We start from the raw sequence: 22,765 nt of genomic DNA, 5'->3' as shown, positions 1-22,765 counted from the left end.
TGGTTGGGTCAAAGGGCATATTAGGAACTAATGAATAAACATTTTCAAAAAACTCTACTCCTCCTCTTCTTCCTCGCCGAGTGTTTCATCCTCAACAACTCCATCGTCTTCCCAAGGGCTAGCCATCGGATTTCAGCTACTAACAGGAGCTCATGTCAGGGAATTAGGTAAAGGCCTCTCTCTCTCTCTCTCTCTAGTCACAACAGAGGAGCTACCACGGGCACAAACCCCCACCCCCTCAAGATCCTCTCCCGGCCAATAGAGATTTGATCCTCTAACTCGAGCGGCTCCCCAAATCCATTATACCTGAACCAAATCCTGAAGGGAACTCATCGGGCCTCATCGGGCATGCAGGGGAGAGCCATACCTTACCTGCCCTACCCAAAACCAGAGATCCCTTTCTTACTTTTCTCCCTTGAAAACCAGAACTTGAGTCTTCTCTTTCACGATTCAAGAGGTTTCGTCAGGAAATGAAAGAAAATATTTACGGTTCTCATTCGACCTTTCCATTTCTCAAACACTTACGCCATTAATTTCCCCCTGTTTGCAACTTATTATTTCATCTCTCGCTCTGAGATTGACTCAAATTCAATCAAATAGCCTCTATGTGTGTCCATGAATCCTTGTGTATGTACATATTCCAACCACGGTTGTCTATTTTACAAAGAAGTGTAGATATGGATGAATGGTTTCCCTCTTGCAGTAGAGTGTTTCAGTCTTACCTCCATCCGCAATATGAAAATGACACTAAAGTTTAGAAAATGTGAACTAGAAAACTTTGAAATGTGAAGTAGAGAACTCTGATGTTTTTTCATTCAAATTAGGTGGACTTCATCCATTTTCTGATGGTCACTAAATTTGCAAAGTCGATTACTTATGGATTGGTTTGTATTTGAACGCTTATTTTGGATCACCACAAGCTAGCGCATTCAATTTTTACCATTCCATGGGCAATCCTATGCACAATCTGCTACATGAGATTGTAAAGTCATGTTTAAACCAATGCGGTTTTGTTTTCTTAGGTCAGCTGATAAGCATAAGATATCTTGGAGGTCGGTACATTGCTTTTTAAACACTTGATACATGTTGGGTAGTTTGATTATTAGCAATATATGAAATGTCATTCACCTCTTTTTTTTTTTTCTTTTAATCAGGGGGTTTTTAAATTGAGTATCAGTTTTTTATGGCCATTAACTGTTGAATTCCATTAAAATATGCATGCTCCTCTAGCTCTTAATTCTTAACAATAGAACCTTCCCTCTTTTCTTTTTCCTTTTTTTTTTTTTTGGATGAAATATTTGTGTTAGTTTATGAATGTTCTCCAGGTGATGTGGAACACATACATTTGGTGAAAGGATTGGACTATGCCTTACTTGACAAAATTAGAAGTGAGATTGATAAGAAACCCGAAGTTCGCGAAGAGACTGATGGAAAGTCTAGGTAAATAAATATTTTCAATAGTATTACACTTCTGTGACTTGATGTTGGTCATTTTCTCCACTGAAATCCATCAGCTTTTGACCTATTAGTGTATGTAAGAAATACATTGAGACACAGAGTCCTGCAGAACTTTCAAGGACAATAACTTTAGTTGCTTAATAGAGCTAGAGCTTAGCTGCATTGATTATTTATCTTCCTTAAGGGAAAATATTGAAAAGATGAGTCATTTTTCTTTAGAATTTAGTTTGAACAACCTAATTTTCAAGTTATAAGTCTATATTCTCATAGCAAAAAACTTAGTTCTTATTTTGTAGTGGAAGAAAGGAAAAACTTGGTTCCTTTTGTAAGGAGTAAGTATTGTTATAGGTCATATTGTTCCATAGAGAGTGAATGAAGGCAGAAGATCTGCATTTATATTCTTAAATGCCTTTCTCTTTCCTAATATTTTCCTACATTTCAAGCTATTGAACTAGTAAAAACTAGTGGGAAGCTATCTGATAAATGGAAAACTAATGGCAAGAGAATAAATTTAGGAACTATTGTAGTCTAAGTTGTTTTGAAACATACATAGAATATTTAGTATGGAATTATAAGAAGAAAAATGTGCAAAACTGGTAAGAATAAAAGCAATTATCAGAGAAGACAGGCCATGCCAATTACGAGGGCTGAGTATCCTGCATCTTGGGGGACAATGTGCAAGACTGGTAAAAATAAAAGCAATGAACTGAAAGGGCAGGAATCTTCAAAATTCGAAATCCTGGAGGCAAATTCGGTAGACACAAATTCAAAACCCTGAAATAGAAGTTTTAGTAGGACTGTAAAGCTAAGGTTTATTCTGTAAACTAATTTTTGATACAGTCTTTTGGAGTCCTGCCATCAGATGGGATTGGTTATGGGTTTCTAAAGCAATGTAATTGTCAGAGAAGAAATGCCGATCATCGAAAATGGTTGGTGCTCAGTGTTGTTCAAATGGTCATTCTTCCCTGTTTATCATGGCATAGAGGAAAATGGAAAATTTTATTTAAAAAATAAAGGAAGCTAAAAAAATGGAGTAATATTTATAAAGCAACGAGCCGACGAATGTTATATCAGGGGAGAAAATGTGGAATCGTCTGAAAATGGTCATGGTATTCCCTGATTAATCTATCAAGTTCTAATTTTCTCTGATCTAGTGGCCTTCTCCCCTTCCTTTGTTGCTATTTCTGCTTTGCTATTTCTTTTTTTTTTTTATGTTTTGTTTTTTACCCTTTACAAATTGATGTTTACATTCAGTTCACCAACAGAGTTTCCAAGGATGACCAACCAGTGTTTCGCACTTTTTTGCTAAAAGTTGTTTCTATTAAAAATAGAAAAAAAGAGAATACAAGAAGAATATGAAACAAATCAGACATATAACAATTGCCTCACTAGCCTAACCTCTACTTTCGGCATTGCCATCAATAGGGGAGAGACTAGAGAGTACTAAAACAAAAACCAGCAGGACAACTGCAAAGGTGCCTATCTTCTTTAGAATGTGTAAAGATCTTATTTGTAATGTCACTTGTTGCTTGAATGAGGGGACAAGCTTTTTATTTTTTCTAGTCACTCAATGCTTGACTTTTATGAGTCATGTTTCTGGTTCAAGTCAGTGTATCAATGGATTGTCAAGCCCCAAATCATTGTCAAGTCAAATGAGATGTTTCTTTCTGGTCCAATGTCATTTATTTTTAACATGGTAAGAATTAAGAGTTTTCTTTTACTTCCGTTTCTCTCTCTCTCTTCTCCTTTTTTATTTTTCCTTTTGTCTGGGTTTCCTCATCAACATAAGTGGGGCAGATTGTTGAAATCTGAATAAAGGAACTGTTTTAGATGGGTCTTGTTTGCACAAGTGGTGAGTTGACTGACAAAGTGGAGTTAGTGGGGAACTTTGATTTTCATTTAGTTGCCTTAGCACTGCCTAGGCTAGGTATCCTTCTTGCTTGATTCCTTTGACTACATTGATGTGCATAATGGTGATGCACAAAGATGGTTAACTGTTGCTAAACATAAACCTTTCAGAAAATTTGTCTTACCTGAAAAATTCTTGAAATTCTTATGCACATAAGAGACTGGTCTAAATCTGAGACAAAGGGGAATTCACACCTTGGACCACACAGATAGTTAAATACACATACAAACATGAAAGCACCTTGAAGTGTCTTATTGCATTCAATTTGGCACCTCTCTCAGAGGGGTTTTTTTTCTTTTTTTTTTTTTGAGAGGGGGATTTAATTGTTTATCATATTTACTGAGAGGAATTGTTTTTACATTTCCTAGGTAAATCTGTGTATGTATTAATGTATTCCCTTTCTAATGTTGTTGTGATCCATCTATTATTATGGTGATGATAATGTATGCATGTGTTACTATGAAATTTCTATCTAAAAAGTTGAAGGTATGAGGATTCTCTGTGTTTTTTCATTTTTTTTCTAGTAGTCTTCGATATCCTTGTGGTCTTGTGATTGGGTGATTCATGCAAATAGGATAACAATCCCCACCCCTGGCAGCATGGGTTAGAGAGAGAGAGAGAGAGAGAGAAACTCTTTGCACTTGAGCAAAATGGATATGTGGCTTCTTTCTGCTAGTTACGACTGGGATGATGTCTTCATTACGGGCAGTCTATGGTTCAACAATTCATGAACAAATGTCAACTTCATTACCTACCTACAATAGATAGCTTTAGCAAGATGTCACCCTCCTCTTCTTGCAACATCAAACTAAGCCTTGTTGGACTGATATCGTCAATCCATATAACAAGATCAGTTGAGTTTGCTCAGATTTGGATAAAAAAGAGAGCAAGGAACTGTGGAGATGGTGATTCTGTTAAAAAACAAACATAAACAATAATAAACATCCGTTCTTGTATGAAACAATAACTAGTGTGATTTGAAACCCTATGACTATCTTAGTCAACTACTTACAGGATAGTGGCTTTAATATTGGTGGTATGTCTTTTGTTGTTGATCTATTCAGTTTTAATATTATCTTATTCTTGAATATGTGATTTGTGTCCACTTAGAAACCATAAGATTATCTTTATATTTTACAGACTGTAATGTAAAAGAAAAATTAAAATAGATACAAATATTACAATTTTCTTTCCAATCTCAATACAATTAATCTATTTGGGTCATCTAGGGCATAGGTTTGTTTGGGGTTATTTTCTTCCTCTTCTTTTTTCACATTTCTATTTTACAAAGCCGATCAAGCAGAAATTTGCCTCTGCACTGGATTGTAAACTCCCCTCTTACCTGTTAAAGTTTGCCGCTGTCTTTTTCAACCTTTTAGTTAAATTGATTTTTGAGATCAATCTTATCATTTTTCTGCTTTCTCTCTCACATTTCTCCATTTATTTCTGTATCTCATCATAAAAGTGTTGTTGTGGTATTCTTTAAGAACTATTTGTTTGTGTGCTACATGTAGGTTCCCATTTGGGAAGATGCTTTTTCATCTCAATTGTTTTACTTACTAGACTTTCTTGTTCTTTGGTTTGAGAAAATTTAGGTATGTGGGCAACATTCCATTCGCAAGTTACTGAACCATTTCTTCTATAGGTGTTCTCAAGTATTTGCTCCCTTTTAGATGGAGATTTTAGCTTATTGTTTTTATAGGTGGAATTTGATATTATAAAATTTCATCCCCTTCCCATACTCTTATCACCAATGTGGTTTAACCTCCCCACCCCCTCTTTTTCCTATGATTTCATTCTTGGAATTTAGTTTTGTCATTTCACAATTGTAAATTTGTAATCGTAAATCTTGAGCTGAGAGTAAATTCTACAAAATCCATGATTGGTTGTGAACAATCAGTAATGTATGGAAAAATTTCTATCAGATGATATTGTAGTGTCTATTGGTCCTATGCTTGTGGAGAACTAGTTCTCTAATTTAGATTGCTTTGTTTTGCAGGCTTCTTTCTATATGTTACTTCTGTGCGTAGCTTCTAGATATTAACTTGAGTAGCTCGAATTGATAGTTGAACACCTAGGGCAGACTAGAAAGGTGCTAAAAAAGCAGGTAGGCTTCCAGCGATAGTTGGTTAAAGAGGATTGAACTCTTACTAATCATCAAAATTGAATGCCATATAGTTCTTGTAGACCCTGTGACACTTCTATTTTGTAATTTTCTTGTGAGAATTTCACTACAGGTGCTGTGAAACACCTTAATCAACATTAGTCACCAATAATCCTATAGCTGTCCTTGTCACTTACCTTTCTTTAGACATCTTAAATTTGTTAATCCTTGGAATTGGCCATTATCTCTAGTGACTTCATGCTGTAAAGGAGACATGTTAAGGGGAAAAAGGGAGAACTTGAGACTATCTTGGCCGGTTTGATTGTGCATATTCATCTCCAACAACAATTATAATGAGTTTTGGGTATTATACCATTGTATATTTGGTCAGAAAGATGCGTTGAGTGATAAAGGTGCTTCTTTATATATATATATATATATATATATAGTATTTTAACTTAAAAGAGGTCTAGTCCCAAAAGCAAGGAATGGTTTTTCTACAGGTGGCTTAAATGGCCACTAGGATGATTAACCTGGTGTGCTCTTTCATCATTTGATGCAAGCATTTGAATCAATAGTGGTCGTATGAAACTATGGAGTAGTTTTCAACATTTCATTGACTAAAAATCTGAAACAGAGGAATCTTGCTTATGTTGGAAAAGTAAGATAATCCATGTAATTTCAAGTACTATTTGCTTAGTTCTTCCTATACTTAGTTGAGTTGAGAAGTTGGATCTTGTATATGTCTTCTATTGTGTTTGTTGTGTTTTTTGGATACTGTTTGTGCATATGAGTGCTAAAAAAAATTAATCCTCATCAAAACTCTTTGGAAGGACATGGAAGTGAACTACACTAGGGTTATGACATATAAGTGAATTACACCAGGGTTATGCATGAAAAACTGCTATGGTATCAATGCATGGATAACGTTTTAGAATTTGTGACCAAAATTTCCTCTCTATTTGCAGTTTTCGGCGACGCAATTAGTTTCGCTCTTCCATCACATTTGCTATTGGTGGTGGTGCTTGTGGTTCCATTGTCTACCATTGTTTCTTGCTTTGTAGAATGAGGAAGAGCCTTCCAAATTTTATTCACTCTCTCTCCCCTATCTTTTCTAGTTCCCTCCGTGAGAGCCGATTGAGGTGGTATGGTCATGTGCAATGGAGACCTATGGACGCCCCAGTAAGAAAGAGTGATCAGATTCATTTACAGAGAACTAGAAAAGGTAGGGGAAGGCCAAAGATGACTATTAACGAAGTAGTGCGAAACGATATGAAAACCGTAGGGCTTGACTCTAGTCTGACTTCAGATAGAGTTACGTGGAGGACAAAGACCCGTGTTGCCGACCCCCTATAGGGGATGTTCCCATGATGTGTTCTTGTATACTGCTATAATTCTTCTTTTATCCCCAAATCTCTTTAACCGTTCCTTTATGCTTATTTACTTTTACTTATTGGATCCATGTAGCCTACTCCATTCAGTTGGGATAATGTTATGATTGTTGTTGTTGTTGTTGTTTAAATATGTGTGTGTGTGTGTGTGTGTGCATGCATGATTGTCTTTTTCTTTATTTGAGTTTTTAGTTGAGACAGTTGAGTAAACAATTGCTGATAGTATCACCTTAGTAAGGATAATAGTAGATCTTAATTTTTATATGAGTTGTTTTCAAGAATGTAGGCCTTGGAAACACTCCCCCCCACACCCCCAACAACCCAAAAAAAAAAAAAAAAAAAAGAATTAGCATTAGGTATTTCCGTTGAAGTAAGTTTTGTGGTAAGCTTTTACGGTTACTTGTAAATGCTAAAATCTATTTATGGGTCTTTAGCTCAATTTGGTAGAGCACTTGGAACATGGGTATGTCTCAAACATGTTCCAAAGGGATGGTGGTTTGAATCCATCATGATCCTTTTGATTAAAATGTTCATATAAAAGTTAGTTTATGCAAATGACAATTGTCATATGGATAGCACCCTAAAAATGAAAAGATAGACAAACATGTCTCAATGTATTAAAAAAACTATAATTCATCCAATATCGATTTTGAAGTTGGAAAAATATAACCTATAAAGTATTAAATTATAGGGAGAGGGGTCAAGGCTTGCTAGCATACCTGATACCTGGGTATCTTGCTAGCATGCCTGTCCTTTTCCCATAATGATAACATGGGGAATTTTGTAATTATAATATATTTATAGGTTGATTCTAAGGGTTTTGGGACTGATTCTGGTCAATTCCAATTTGATTTGGATTTGGATTGGTATTGGTAGCTACTGATTTGATCTTTGATTCCGTGTTTAAAATCGATTATAAGGTTTATAGGACTAGATCTTGGGTTTTAAGATTTGAGGGCGATTCTAGGGTTTTTTGGGGTTTGATTTTGATTCAATTTGGATCAAAATCTATAGGAATCAGTTCGATCTTCAATTCCAAGTTTAAAATCCCTAGTTGATTTTTCCAGTTCGGATCAATCCCAATTCTGATCATTATAGAATGGGATATCTAGGATTTTTGAGATTGGGTTATTGGTTTTTAGAATTTAGTGTCAATTCTGACATTTTTACGACTGATTCGGATTTGATCCAGACTGGAATCATTAGAGACCAATTCACTCTTTGATTTTGAGTTAAAATTCTGGTATCAGTAGATTTGGATTAGAATTGGTCGTGAACTATCCAACTCTGGCAGTTCTAGAACGGTCAATTTAGAATTGGAATCACTATAGGAATTGTTTTTATATTCAATTTCAAGTTTGAAATCATTGGTTGAATCAACCAATTTCGATCCAAATCGACGATAGAAATCCCTATTCAGGCTATTTCGGAATAATCGATTATAAGGTTTTTGTGATTGATTCGATCCATTTTCGATTATCCGTTATCAATTACTCAGCTTGATCCGATTTTGGTCAATTTGATCTAGATTTTATCTAGTATTTGGCCAAACTGAAATCAAAGTTCAATTTCAATTTAAACCGGTTCGGTTTTTATTGAGTTTACTTAACAAGCCTCTTGTAGGTAACATATTATCCTTTAGTAATTTTTAAAGTTTTTATAAGGTTTTTTACGGTTTCAATTTGCTTGATCTGGTCCAATTCGATTTTTTACCAATTTGATAATAACTCAAATTGATAAAGGTTTGTTTCATGTTTGTTGGACTTTTAGAGAGACGAGGAATTGATATTTGAGATTTCAAACATATTGATGGGTCTATTTGAGGATAGAATTCTATTTCTACCATTTTTTTAAACACTTTGTCATAAAAAGTGGTGCAACAGCTTTTGAGTTTTTATTGGGAATATAAACACATGAAATTACTTTTTGAATCATCTTGAACCAATCATCTCTTTCACATTATGGGCATTTTAGGTAACTAAAAGTGGGTTACAACCCTTTTGTAACCTACCTAGGTTACAACTAGACAAACCCAAATCTAAAAATCTAACTATAGTGGCGATAAAGATAAGCATCGCTACTCTCTCCCGGTGAAAACCCTCAATTTAGGGAAAAAAAGGTTGTTATTGTGGCGAATAAAACATACCGCCCCTATTGACTAATATTTAGGGTGGTAAAACTAAAGCCGCTACAGGTAAGGGTGTTAATCGGTTTGATTTTGGTTTAAATGGTGCAGATTGATTCGGTTCACATTTATTTGACTAAAATCATAACCGTACCATTTACTAAATGGTTTCACTTTCTGAAACCATGATCGTTAAGTAAACGGTTTCGGTTTCCACGGTTTCTAAACGGTGTCGGTTTCACAGTTTTAAACGGTTTTGATTTCGATTTATTCCATACGGTTTGTAAAACGATTTACAATCGGTTTGTTATAACTTGTAATCATCTCCAAACTGAAGATCGTAAGCTTATCAAAAAATAATTGGCAACCACAAATAAGAGATTCTATATTAACGATGGTATGTCTTAATTTGATAATCTAATGCTATTTCTTTGCATGGTTATTCTCAAACATTTAGAAATAATATCATACAACATCCAAATCTAGCCTTCTACAGCATAAAATATTAAAATGACAGGTGGTTCAGCCAAAACACCCCAACTACGATAACATAATAACATAGTAACATATATATGGATTACAAGTTCATGATCTAAAGCCTAAACTTGAACTGAATTGTAATAAATCATACCAAAGCAGGATGGGCACTTAATTTAATTGTTAATTGTTATACGGATTACTGCCCCTTATTTATTTAATTGTTATACGAATTAATCGGATCGGTTTAAACGGTTTGATTTAAACGGTTTCAATTCGGTTTGAAACCAACGGGTTCCGCAATTAAAATTGACCCAACCCGTTTAGCTAATCGGCCTGAAACTTGAAACCATAACTGCACCATTTACTAAACGGTTTTACTATTTCGTTGTAAACGGATCGGTTCGATTTCGGTAAACGGTTTCAGTTACAAATTCACATCCTTAGCTACAGGTATGTGTTCACTTACATGTAAACAACACCATTTGTTGCGTCGGGCACAGAAATATCACCCTATTAAATACTCTTTACTGGCGGACAATTCCAACCGCACCTATTGTCCCATTTTTAGAGGCCAACTCATAAAACCGTCTCTAATGTATAAATTTTAGAAGCGGTTTCATAAAACCGCCCCTATAGGTTTATTTTTAGTGGCGGGTAAAAAACCCCACCCCTAAATTCACCTCTATTGACCTCCTTTTTTGTAGTGGTATAGGGACTTTTTAAGTCTACATACTTTGTCTTCCTATCCCATTACCTGAAAATCTTCAGGTTGTCGCATATATATAGTTTCTTCCAACTCGCCATTGAGAAAAGTGGTTTTCACATCCATCTGGAATAATTCTAAGTCTAAATGTGCGATAAGTACCAATATCAATCTAATAGAGTTAAATTTTACTACCGCTGAATAAGTTTCTTGTAGTCTATTCCTCCTTTTGTGTATATCCTTTTGCTACTAACTGAGCTTTCAATTTATCAACAGACCCATCTACTTTATACTTTTTCTTAAGTACCCATTTGCAACCTATGACATTTCTACCTTTTGGTAAGTCATAAAGTTCCCATACTTGATTCTTTGTGATTTAATCAATTTCCTCCCGCATAGCATTCCACCATTCATTTGATTCTCGTGATTTCATCTCTTCACTATAAATTACGGGATTGACTACTTCTTCCACATCTGTGTCAACTGTATGACAAGATGGCTCACATATGTAAAGGTAGAAATCATCTAAATAAGTTGGGGGCACTCTAGTTCTTTTACTCCCACTTACCCTAGGCTTCGGGTCCTGTTCCTAATGATCACCTTGATCTTCAAGAACTTGGATTCCTTGATCAAAAATTCTTGGTTCCTCTTGAGGGTCAAAATCATAGTCATCGTCAATAACATGCAGGGGTTCTGCGTCCTCCTGTTATGGTTCCTCTTCTAGTTTCACTAGAAATTTTACATCACGACTCTCAATTACCCATTTTTCAGGGTGATAGAACATATATCCTTTTGATCCATCAGGATATCATGTGAACTTGCATTTGATCGTTCTAGAATCCAACTTATTCCTATATGGCTCAGGTATTAGTACATGGGCTATTGATCCCCACTTCCTTAGATTTTCTAAGTTTGGTTTCCTGCCTGTTCACATTTCATAGGGAGTAGTCTTAACAGATTTGGTAGGAATTCTGTTCAAGATATAATTTGCTGTGAGAATGGCCTCTCCCCAGAATTTCTTAGAGAGAGAGGAATGTGATAACATGCAACATACTACATTAAGTAGTGTTCTATTCCGTCTTTCAGTCACATCATTTTGTTGTGGTGTGAAAGGTATTATCTTTTGTTTAATGATTCTATATTCCTCACAGAATTTTTCAAACTCTGTGGAGTTATACTCTCCACCATAATCGGTTCTTAGAACCTTAATATTCATTCCCAACTGATTTTGTACTTCAGTTCTATAATGTCTGAAACATTCAAATACTTCATATTTTCCTACTAAGTAAATAAATATATCCATACTTGGATAAATCATCTGTAAATGTGATAAAATAAGTTTTACCACTATGGGTACTCACATTGAGTGGTCCATAGATGTCAAAGTGTACCACTCCAAGAAGTTCATTTGCTCTCACTCCCACTGGAAAGAGTTTCCTGGTCATTTTACCAGAGAGACAATGTTTACATCCATCATATTCTACTTTAGACAATTTAGGAATTGACCCCAATTTAATTATTTGTTGTATTTTTTTAATTCCACGGTGTCCTAATCTCATATGCCACATTTATGAATCAACAAAGTATGCACAATCAATATAAACTAAAGAGTCAGATGTATTTTCATTAATAATACCAATGGTTACATTGAGAACATTTTCAACAATGGAAAGTAAAAACAAGTCCTGCTTAGGGACAAATCGTCCTGAAGCAAAAGAATGACCATGTTTTCCAATGGTGACCTCAGTGCCTATGAAGCGCACATCAAGACCCTTCTTAACAAGGGCTGGTACAAATGTCAAATTTCGACGCATGTTGGGGGCATAAATTACATCCTTCAAACAGAAGTTAGCCTTCTCGAGGTCAAACACATAGTTTGCAACACCTCGAACTTCACTGTTCGAGTTATTTCCTATGAAGATCTTATGGTCACCAGGTGCAAAAGGCTTCATTTCTTGTTGTCCTCTTGTGGTCCTTGCAATATGACGTGTCGCACCTGAATCGATCCACCACCCCTCATACTGTTCTCCAGATAAATTGCACTCAACTGTACCAATAAATTCTTTCCGCTGAGTGTTTGGTGGTGGTGCATGTGAAGTATTCCTTTATTTTTTTTTCTTAAGGCAGGAAGCCCTAAAATGGTCGAATTTTTCACATTCATAACATGCTCCAGATGTAACCTTTTGAAAGTTTCTGGATTTCATTTTTCCTTTCCCCTTGTACTCATTTTGGTTATAGTTGGGGTGGAACTGGTTGGCATTGGGATGGAACCAATATGGATGTGCCAGTGATTCCACTTGGTCAATCTCTAGCTAAGTTGGGTTGGACTGGGTTATATGTAATTCACCCATGGACTTTGTCATCATACAATGTTGATAGTATTGCAGTTGTTGGGGAAGTTTATCAATACTAAGATTGTCCCTCAGGAATCTTAGTGCAGTCTGTGCCATTGCCCAAGAAGGGGCAAACTGTTAATGATTGTGGATACTTGGTAGTTATTTGGCATTTTTGATACTGCTTCAGCAAAGTCTTATGCCAAAATAAGTATTTTGTTGACATGATCCACAACATCCTCACCCTCAGTCATTCTACAACTATTATATCTGTGAGTCAGAAGCTGAGTGTGGATTTTAGTTTTCACATCATACTTGACATTCACAGCTTCCATTATTGATTTAGTTGTTCTATGTTTGTTAAACACCTTTATCAATTTTCAATAGGATCATGCTTCGGGCTCTCTTATCATCTTCAGCCCATTTTTTTCGTAGCTTTAATCTCTACAATGGTAGCATTATCCCCAACAACAGATTTTGGTTCTAGAGCATGGTCCATCTTTTCAATCAGAAGAAATGGTTTGATCCTCTTATTTCTCAAACCAAGAGATCCATGAATCGGGATCTTGATGCATATACATACAAATGGTGTATATCAGTACATGTGTGATTTTCATATTCTAGGTTTCATAGTTCGACCCATTAAGTCTCTCAAGGTTGTTGATTTTATGAGACAAAGGTTTTTTGGCCATGATGATGTTTTGAAAAATGAATAAATAAATTTAGTTCACTCTATGTTTCCCCATGCTAGTTTAAAAAATATGAATTCAATAAATTTTTTTTATTATTTTTATATTTTATTATTATTATTTTTTATATGTTAAATTCCGATTCCTTATGGTTTCAAACGAGCCAAAAGAATGAACACTACTGTGTAAGGTATATAGTATTTAAATTACTAATTTTTTTTATGATTTTAATATTTTATTATGGTGTTAACAGGTTTAGTTCAATGTAAGTAGTATAACATACATTAATGATATGAAAAGAACTAATTTAATTGGTTATGTACACTAGAGGTTAAGATTTCTACCAAAAAAAAAAAACTAGAGGTTAAGATTAGTAATCTCCTTTTCTAATATTATTCTTATCCTATTAATCTGACAACAAAGACCTTGAAAGGTTCTTAATTGATTTATAAAAGGTTAAAAAAAAAAAAATAATAACAACAATGTATCTTAACAATGATATCATCTATTATGCAAGCAAAAATAAGATTTAACAGTGATATGTTATATTAAAAAAAAAAAAACTAGCATGCCCGCATGTTATATCCATCAATATTATATTATAATAAAACAAAAAAAAGCCAATATGATTAGCACATACAATGTATATTTACTATAATATTATAATAACAGTAGCACATGCTATGTATATCAATCTTATATTATAATAAAACAAATTAAGTATATTCTAGTGATGGTCATGCAAAGTTAAGAAAAATAAAATTAACAATTCTGATATTATATTACTCATATAATAAAACTTTACTTGAGATAAACAATGGATAGATAATATATATATATATATATACAATAATAACAGTTATGTTCTAAAGTAATTTTAACTATGATATCAGATTTTATTAAATCAGAGAAAAGTGTTGTGACAATGATAAGTGTGTTTCACATGATGGATCATATGAAATAATAATCTAATATATGCTAAACAGTATGCACACAAATCTATACATTATATAAATCAGACTAATATAAATATTGTTGAATAAAATAATATTTAAATTGAATTACACTTACCTTTTAGGCAACTAAGAAGGTAGAAAAAAAGAGACTGGCAAGGCTGTTCCAGAGTCAGCAGAGGAGATAGCCGACGGTGGTGCCAAGGATCCTCTTAGCGGATCAGATCAAAACTTGTCCTTAAAACAAGGATCAAGTTAGAGTGGCAATATTCCGGGGCGCCTAAAACATGGAAATCCAAATCGATTTTTTATAGCTTCGATATATCTTCGATGATGATTAGGTCGGAATCGAAATAGATGATCCAATGAACACCTTTGACTAAGTTGGTATCAAAGTAGTAGAGGACGCTCTTGGGACTACTTTCTTGTTCTTGAAATCCTTCAAAGTCATTAACAGCCCGGATGACCTCGACCTCTACCTCTAATACCAGTGTTGAGTCGATACCTGCATGATGAGCTATTGTCGAAGCAATGCGTTGCTGCCAATATCAAATACAAATTATCCCAAGTTGTTTTCCTATTGCAAAGTCAATAAAGGAGAAGATAAAGAGAGCAATAAGAGTGATCGACAATAGGGTTCAGTTGTTGGGTGATTTGGGGCTCCTCAATAATAGATAGATTAGGTCAAGAGTGATTGTCTCCCTTTCGAAGTCTACTATATGTAGACTCTATCCAAGTTCCCGTTGGAGAAAAAACGGTTTCTTATCTATTAGGAATCGTCCCCCAAAATTCTCTCCATATTCCTTCTTTTACAAAACAGAAATAGGTACCGTTGGATGAGGCCAACGTGGCCACATCACCAACACTTTCTATCTTCTTGTATGGCCTCTCATATGTCTTTTTTGTATTCTCAATGACTTTCCATGTATTTACAAAAGACACTTAATTTACTCTCTTCATCTTTGGGACTCTTTTACTCCACTTTATGAGAGTCTTTCTCTCTTCAACTTGAGGGATTTTATCTCTTCCTCTTCTTTTGAGAGACTTAAGTCTTTGTCTTTTCAACTTAAGAAACCTTATCTCTTCCTCTTTTTGAGAGACTTTGTCTCTTCATGTATTTTATAAAAGTCTCTCTTTCTCTATTAATAGGGGGAACCTTTAAGCATTGTACACACCAATTATCAATTACCAAGTTCAATCAAGTCATTGTGTATAGTCACTTTTGAGATGTTTGAGATAATGTTTTACTCTTATTTGAATGTTTCTACTTAAATTTGTTTTAAGTATTTTACTTTAGTTTGAGCACAGCATTGGAGTACTCGAAGGGCCTAACAGTTGAGTGCACAACTGCTAGGGGTGCCATTGGGCTATTCATCTTAGAGGCCGATAAAAAATTCACCTGGTTGTACCAATTGAGGACGTCTACAGTCTTAAGGAAAGTGTCAAGTGGCACAACTCAACCCATATATTTTGCTAACATGTTGTCTTATAGAATCCCCAAGAGTTCGTAGTTCAAAGATCTCTTGAAGGCTCAACAATCAAAGATAAGTGTGCTACCTCAATATTCTAATATAATTTTTCTACAATTCTTAAGACCGTAGAACTTCAATTTATCGAGAGACCAGATTGTTTGATATGGCCAATAACTTTGCTTCAGCCATGGAAAATTTAAGAATTATTCGACTTTGAAAAAATTGAACAGTTTGATGGTTAAATTTTAAGAGATGGAAACAAAGAATGCTGTTTGCTCTGGATCAAATATTTGTCTCAATTTCCCTGCCCACACCATTACTTCCTACAAGTGATGACTCTACCTTAATAGCTCAAAGTAAAAGTTGGATCCAGGAAGATTATCAGTGCAAAAATCATATTTTGAATTCTTTATCCAATAAGGTTTATCATGTTTATGGAGCTTATGATAATGCTCAGTCGATCTTGACTACATTGGATAAAAAATATGCTTTGGAAGATGTAGGAAAAAAAAATATATTGTTGTAAAGTTTCTTGAATTTGCGATAAGGGATAGCAAGAGAATTTTTGCCCAAGTTGATGTGTTTCAAATCCTTGTGTCAAAATTAGTCAAGGAAGGAATGGTATTACCCGATGATTTTATCGTTGGTTCTCTTCTAGAGACGTTAACAATATCCTGGGTTGACTTCAAAATGAATATGAAGCACAAAAGGATTGGAATTTAGACCAAATTATTATCCAAGTTTAGATTGAGGAAAGGAACTGGGAGAAGGACAAGACTGAAAAAAGCAAAGAATTTCAATCTAAGGCTAGTTTGGTTGAGTCGGAAAACTACAAATAGTTGAAGAAGTCTTAAAGGTCAAAAAAGAACTGCCTTTAAGAAAAAGAAGGGAAACTATTTTGTAAGGGACAAACCCGGGCATTACAAGTAGGATCACCGGAAAAGGAAGAGCAAGACCAATATTAATTTAACTGAGGTTGATATTTTCATTGCCATGGTGACATAGGTAAACTTGATTGAAAAACTAAAAGAATGGATCATTAATATAAGTGCTACTAAGCACATCTGTGGGGATCAAGACGCTTTTTTCAACTATTCAATTGTTGGAATAGGTGAATAATTTTTTATGAAAATTTTCCAATCATCTTAGGTCTCTAGCAAGGGGCAAGTTCATAAAATTAACATCCGGAAAAAACCCTTATTCTGAAGGATGTATTACATGTGCTCGATATTCGGCGAAATCTTTTTTCTGGCACTCTTCTTATAAAGTCAAGGTTTAAACTATCATTTGAGGTAGACAAGGCTATTGTTAATATATATATATATATATAGAGGACATTACACTCCCCTCCCCTGTACGTTTCATCTATTACACTCAGACCCCTTGCGAAGTTTGTAATTACAAATGTACCCTGTGGTGTTAACACTGTTAGAATCAGATGTTAATTGTCTTTTTTACCCCTTTTCCTTAAATATTACTCCCTCTACGTACTTCTCGACTCCCTTTTCTTCTAACTTGCCATAATAGGAGGTGGCACCCATCATATTGGCGGCGGATCTGGCCACCTTTCCTTTGTCAATCTTGTTCGTCTCATAGTGAAGCTTTTGCAGCATTTGTGATCACCTTGGTATTGGATATCAGCTCAGATTTGGAAGGTTGGTGCTTGTGGTTGTGGGCTGTGTGTTGCTCATCAGGACGCGATTCCATGGAGATTTTCTAAGAGGAAATTCAAACCACCCTATATCTATTGATTCATTGCTTAGAGACCCAGATCGAGATCGGGATCGACAGCCAGATTTAACTCCAGGATAAAAATAGTAATATTCAGGACGTTGTACCTGTGTTCCTCTTTTACTGTTCCTTCAAAGAGGGAAACTGTCCGAACTTGAGGCGGTGGTGGTGCCATCGCCGCCGTCATTGTTGACTGCTGTGGTATGGGGAAAGGTAAGAGGGTAGTTGCAATGGCTACGGCAATAGGTGAGAGGAAGAGGAGAATGTGGAGATGGTGGTAGAACAACGAAGCCCGTCTCTAATAAAAATGAAAGATGATTTCCAATCCAGTACTGAGATCTCTCCAGTTCCATAGTCAACTCAACCGTTATAACCAGAAAAATCTTATAAATATCACAAAATCAACCGAAAGCTAAGAGTAACTTCAGTTGGATCCACTGAGTGTAGTTCAAACGCAAATATCAAGCAAACTAATTTCTTTATAGCAACAATCAAACTAGAAAACAAGCGCACCAGCCAATTGTGTTATCTACTCAAGCATCACAACTAAAGAAACTTAAGTAATCCAACACTGATCTACGAATTCAAACCATTTGTTCAAAAATAAAAAAAAATATACAAATTCAAGAACAAATAACATATTACTGCAATTATAAATATTTCAAACCACTAACCTTAAGTAATCAACATCCATCTACTTTCTAGTTAGTTGAATCCAGGAGAAGAAAACGAAACCCTATAAAAGCCAAATAGAAAGGGAAAAATGAAACTAAAGATTCAGGATTTAGAGAATTTTGAAAGCTCAAGTTAGGAGGCAGCGAAGTTGGAGAAAGAAAAGAAATGGAGAGACGAAACATCAAATAAAGAAATGGTAAATAAGGAAATAGAGAGAGACATGCACTGTCTGAACTTTGAAAAGGATAAAATGGGAAAGGAAAGAGGAACATATGTTGGTCCCTCTGTTCGGAGCCTTGAAGTTGTGTCCGGTTATTACAAACATGGTTTCTTCCAGGCCTATCATCGAAGCTCCTCACCCATCTCAAAGATCACTCCGACCAAACCCTCATCGTTGTACTTGAGCTTTAAAACCCTAAAACAAAAATCACTTCAAGAAGAAGTTGAAAAAAAATGGTAAATATGTAATCTCACGTTAAGGTAAGGGTATTTTGGGGTTTAAAATGAATTTTTATATAATGAGTCATCACTTAACAGTTTCTCACTTACGGTCAGGGTATGGTTGATAGAATCTAGAACTTAGAAGGGAAGGGATTGTAATTTCAAACTTCGTAGGGGAAGGTTATGTAATACTTGAAACATACAGGGGAGGGGAGTGTAATTTCCTCATATATATATATATAAGGGATCGGGTATAACTCTGGTGGGTTATTTATTCAAAATGTTGCTAATATTATTAAGGAAAAGCTTTTTTAGTATTATTTTTTTTATATTTTTATTTTTTATTGTTAACCAAGGTGTCCGGGCCAGCTTACGTGCACCTCGACTAATCCTTGGGGAGACTAGCACAGCAACCCACTGCCACAGTCTCCACTTAAATCGCAGATGCACAGATGGGGAATTGAACCTGAGACCGTGCGCCTATCCACACAATTTCTAATTCACCCTAACCATCTGGACAACCCACGGATGGGTACACCTACATACACACCCACACACACAATGCGTACGGCAAGGTTTGATCCCATGACCTCCTCCCCTGGGCGCCAGCTCTTCAAGGAAAAGCTTAATAGTTCTATGTATTTCGTTGACTATGATGTTTGGCATGGTAGATTAAGACATAACAGTGCATCATATATAAAGAAATCTTGTAAACTAGGTTTGATACATGGAAACCTTGAACCCCATTAGTCAAATGTCTCATTTGTGTTGAGGCTAAATTCTTTAAAAAGCCTCATATTTCAGTGGAAAGGAAGTCTGAGTTATTGGAATTAGTTTCACAGTGACTTAAATGATTTCAAATCACATGAGTTAAGAAGTGAAAAAAGATACTTTATTACCTTTATAGATGATTATTATAGGTATACAAAATTATCTTTTCTTAGAACCAAGGATGAAGGAGAACGAACTTTCTTGTCCTACAAGGCTGAGGTTTTAGGAAGGAAGATTAACAGATTTAGAACTGATAGGGGACATAATATGGTACTCAATTTTTATCACACTTTTGTGAAGAAAATGAAATTATTCATGAGACCACAACCCCTATCAACCTTAATATGGAGTTGCAGAAAGGAAAAGTAGAACTCTAAAAAAGGTAATGAACTCCATGCTTGTTAGTTCAGGATGGATTACCTCTGAACTTATGGGGGGAAGCCATATTATCATCATATCACGTTCTTAACCGAATATCTCATAAGAAATCTGGCTCTATACCATTTGAGTTGTGGTATGGTAAAAAACCCAACCTTAAGTATTTAAAGGTTTGGGATTATTTGGCTAAAATTAGGTTGCCTGAACCTGAGAAAAGAAAATTATGGCCTAAAACTTGTGACTGTATCTTTATTGAATATGATCATCATAGTACAGCATATAGATTCATGGTAATTAAATCTATAGATGGTATTTTTGAAATAAATACTATCATTGAATCTGGAGATGCTGATTTCTTTGAGCATATATTTTTCATGAGAAAAGATTTACAAATTAATGACATACATTTGAACAATAATAATCCTTTACCTGAAAAGGTGAGTGATGCCCTCACAAGATCAAGTGTTGTTGAATCTAATGATAGAGATCAACTAAGAAGAAACAAAAGACAAAGGAGATGACCTAATTTAGGTGATGAAATATTTACTTATCTCGTTGATAATGATATGATCACATACTAATATGCCATCACATCTCCTAGCTGATTCTGTTGTTTGAAAAGAAGCAATCAGTTCGCTTATACTACGAAATAGTAAGCCCTTCCATGGCCTGAGTAAATAAGTAAAGAGGCAAAGGGTCCCCTTGTCTGATTCTTCTCCCACCCCACCCCAACGAAGTACCCAACTAAGTTCACATTCACTAAAATCGAGAACATGATAGAACCAATGCAACTCTTCACCCACTCTGGGTATAAAAGAACCCACAGCATGGATGATTTTATAGAGATACTGTCTCTTCAACAAATCATAAGCTTTTTCGAGATCAATTTCAAAATGACAGCGGCAGAGGAATGTTTTTATCATATTTGTACATTGCATCACCTACAAAAGCTATAAGTTTGTTGGGTTGGACCGGAAACAGAACATAAAAGAGAGAGAGAGAGAGGAGGATACGTCCAAGCAAATGGACATTAACAGAAAATTCTGACCCTTTCAGTGGTCCGGATGGGGTAGTGGGGTCCACATGCAAGAAGGTAAGCTTTTACCACTTACTCCGCTGAAATAGGAACAGAGTTAGCTATAACCCCGTAACCCAGCCGACCACATAGCCAAGAGGCCCAAGAAACCACCAACCATAAGTCTGACATGTGGCAAGTTTACCAAGTCTATCTCATTTTATTAATTTACACTTGTCAACAGGAGGATCAATGTCAGATACTATAAATTCCCCCTTCCATGAATTGGTTTTGCATTACCAAAACTAACTCCCCTCATATTGAGTCTTATACTCTCAATTGCTTTTTGGAGTGTGTTTGTGTGGAGAAACCAAAGATGGCTGATAATTCCCAAGCTCAGAACCTCAACTACCAAGCTGGCGAGGCCAAGGCCCATGCTCAGGTAACCATTCTATGTTAATGTTTCATGTTTTGCATGATGCATGAATGGTGCGTACTCAAATACATGATGATGTTATCTATACACAAATGTATGGTCAGTGAGAAAGGATTCTTTTTTTTCTTTCTTACTCGTGCAGATGAACAAGGACCAGATGATGGATAAGGCAACCAATGCTATCAATTCTGCCAAGCAATCATGTCAAGAGGTTCAATCCTTTTTCCCTACACAATTATTTTCCCACCAGCCAAACCTAACTTATTATTTTACAGTGATGGCATGAAACTCAAAAATCTCAAGGGTTGGATGATTCACCCCCCCTCCACCCCCCTAAAAAAAAAATAAAAAAATAAAAAAATCAAACCCTAATAATAAATGCCAGATCTCTGGGACCCACTAATTGTATGGCTAGGATTCGTTAATCAAGAATCTCAATATATTGTATTTTCTTTGTCCATGTTAGTGACTTGCAGCATAAATTTTGTGTGCAGACTGGTCAGCAAATGAAATCCAAGGCAGAAGGAGCTACGGAATCTGTCAAGAACGCAATGGGCATGAACAAATGAAAATTATAAACTCTATAATTTTTTATTAATCTTTTTTTGTGCTTTAATTGAAGAAGAGCTGATTATTGTTCTTGTTCCTTCAACAATGAAGAGTGCTCCCAAATAGATGGAGCTGTAAGAGCGAACCTCAATCAATAAAAGTTTTCTAGTAGCAACAGAATATTATTTTATAGGTTCTTCCCTCTAAATGAATTTAAAGGGTGCTTTAGCATTGTAAACTCTTGTGAATTAATCTTGTATTCATCTCAATGATCGATTACATAATAAGAGAATATATAGTTGAACTCATGGAACGTTGAGATTCTGTACAACTCTTATGGTAAAAAGAGTCCATGATAGATTCGAAGTGTCATAGATAAAGAGGGAAAAGCAATATATATCCAGCTCATGCACACACATGCGATAACACCCAATACACCCCCTCAAGTTGAAGAGCGGTGCCAACAGATCTTCAACTTGTCCCTTAACAACTGGAAATGAGTGGTTGAAAGAGCTTTAGTCAACACATCAACAAGCTAAGAACCAAACCTTTTGTGTGACAAAAGTCTCTTTTAGTAGATACCACAAACTTCCGCTGAGCAACCTTTTCATGAACAAAATGAAAATCAATTTCAACATGCTTTGTCCAAGTATGAAAAACTTAATTGAGGGAGAGATAAGTAGCGGACCATAGACTGGGAGGAAGGCACAGGGGAAAATCGAACCCAGTAAAAGAGATTCCAGCTAATTAGCTCTGCAGATGCATCGGCTAGAGATTTGTACTTTGATTCAGTTGAGGAGCGAGCAATAGTCTTCTGCTTGCAAGAACTTCAAGGTATTAAATTGCAACCAAGGAATATAGCAAACCTGCCAGTAGACCGTTGATCATCACCATTGACATCCCAATCGGAGTCAGAGAGCTCCTGTAAGGTTAGGTTAGATGAGTGAGAGAACAATAGACCATAAGTATGTGTATACTTCAAATAGTGAAGGATGCGTTTGACAAGGATCCAATCATCCTCTGTAGGGGCATGCATAAACTGACACACCTCATTAAAAATAAAGACCACATCTGGCTGAGTCAATATGACATACTGTAAGACACCATGATAGACCAGTACTTGGTGGGATTAGTCATAAGCACACCCCTTGA

The 22,765-nt window shown here is 35.5% G+C and overlaps 1 protein-coding gene and 1 long non-coding RNA gene across 2 annotated transcripts; both read left to right on the top strand.

Annotated features, from left to right (window-relative positions):
- Positions 1–29: 29 nt before the first annotated feature.
- Positions 30–6,993, top strand: LOC122064813. Its single transcript, XR_006135830.1, has 3 exons — positions 30–167; positions 1,326–1,440; positions 6,440–6,993. It is a non-coding gene; the product is annotated as an uncharacterized LOC122064813 (long non-coding RNA).
- Positions 6,994–20,927: 13,934 nt separating this feature from the next.
- Positions 20,928–21,803, top strand: LOC122064808. Its single transcript, XM_042628549.1, has 3 exons — positions 20,928–21,070; positions 21,207–21,275; positions 21,559–21,803. The coding sequence occupies exons 1-3, from the start codon at positions 21,005–21,007 to the stop codon at positions 21,631–21,633; spliced, it is 210 nt and encodes a 69-aa protein (XP_042484483.1). The 5' UTR covers positions 20,928–21,004; the 3' UTR covers positions 21,634–21,803.
- Positions 21,804–22,765: the final 962 nt, after the last annotated feature.

Source organism: Macadamia integrifolia, unplaced genomic scaffold (genome assembly GCF_013358625.1).
Source record: "Macadamia integrifolia cultivar HAES 741 unplaced genomic scaffold, SCU_Mint_v3 scaffold1775, whole genome shotgun sequence".
Classification (NCBI taxonomy): Eukaryota; Viridiplantae; Streptophyta; class Magnoliopsida; order Proteales; family Proteaceae; genus Macadamia; species Macadamia integrifolia.
The sequence above is the reverse complement of the archived record's forward strand: the minus strand, read 5'-3'. Positions and strand labels throughout refer to the sequence as shown.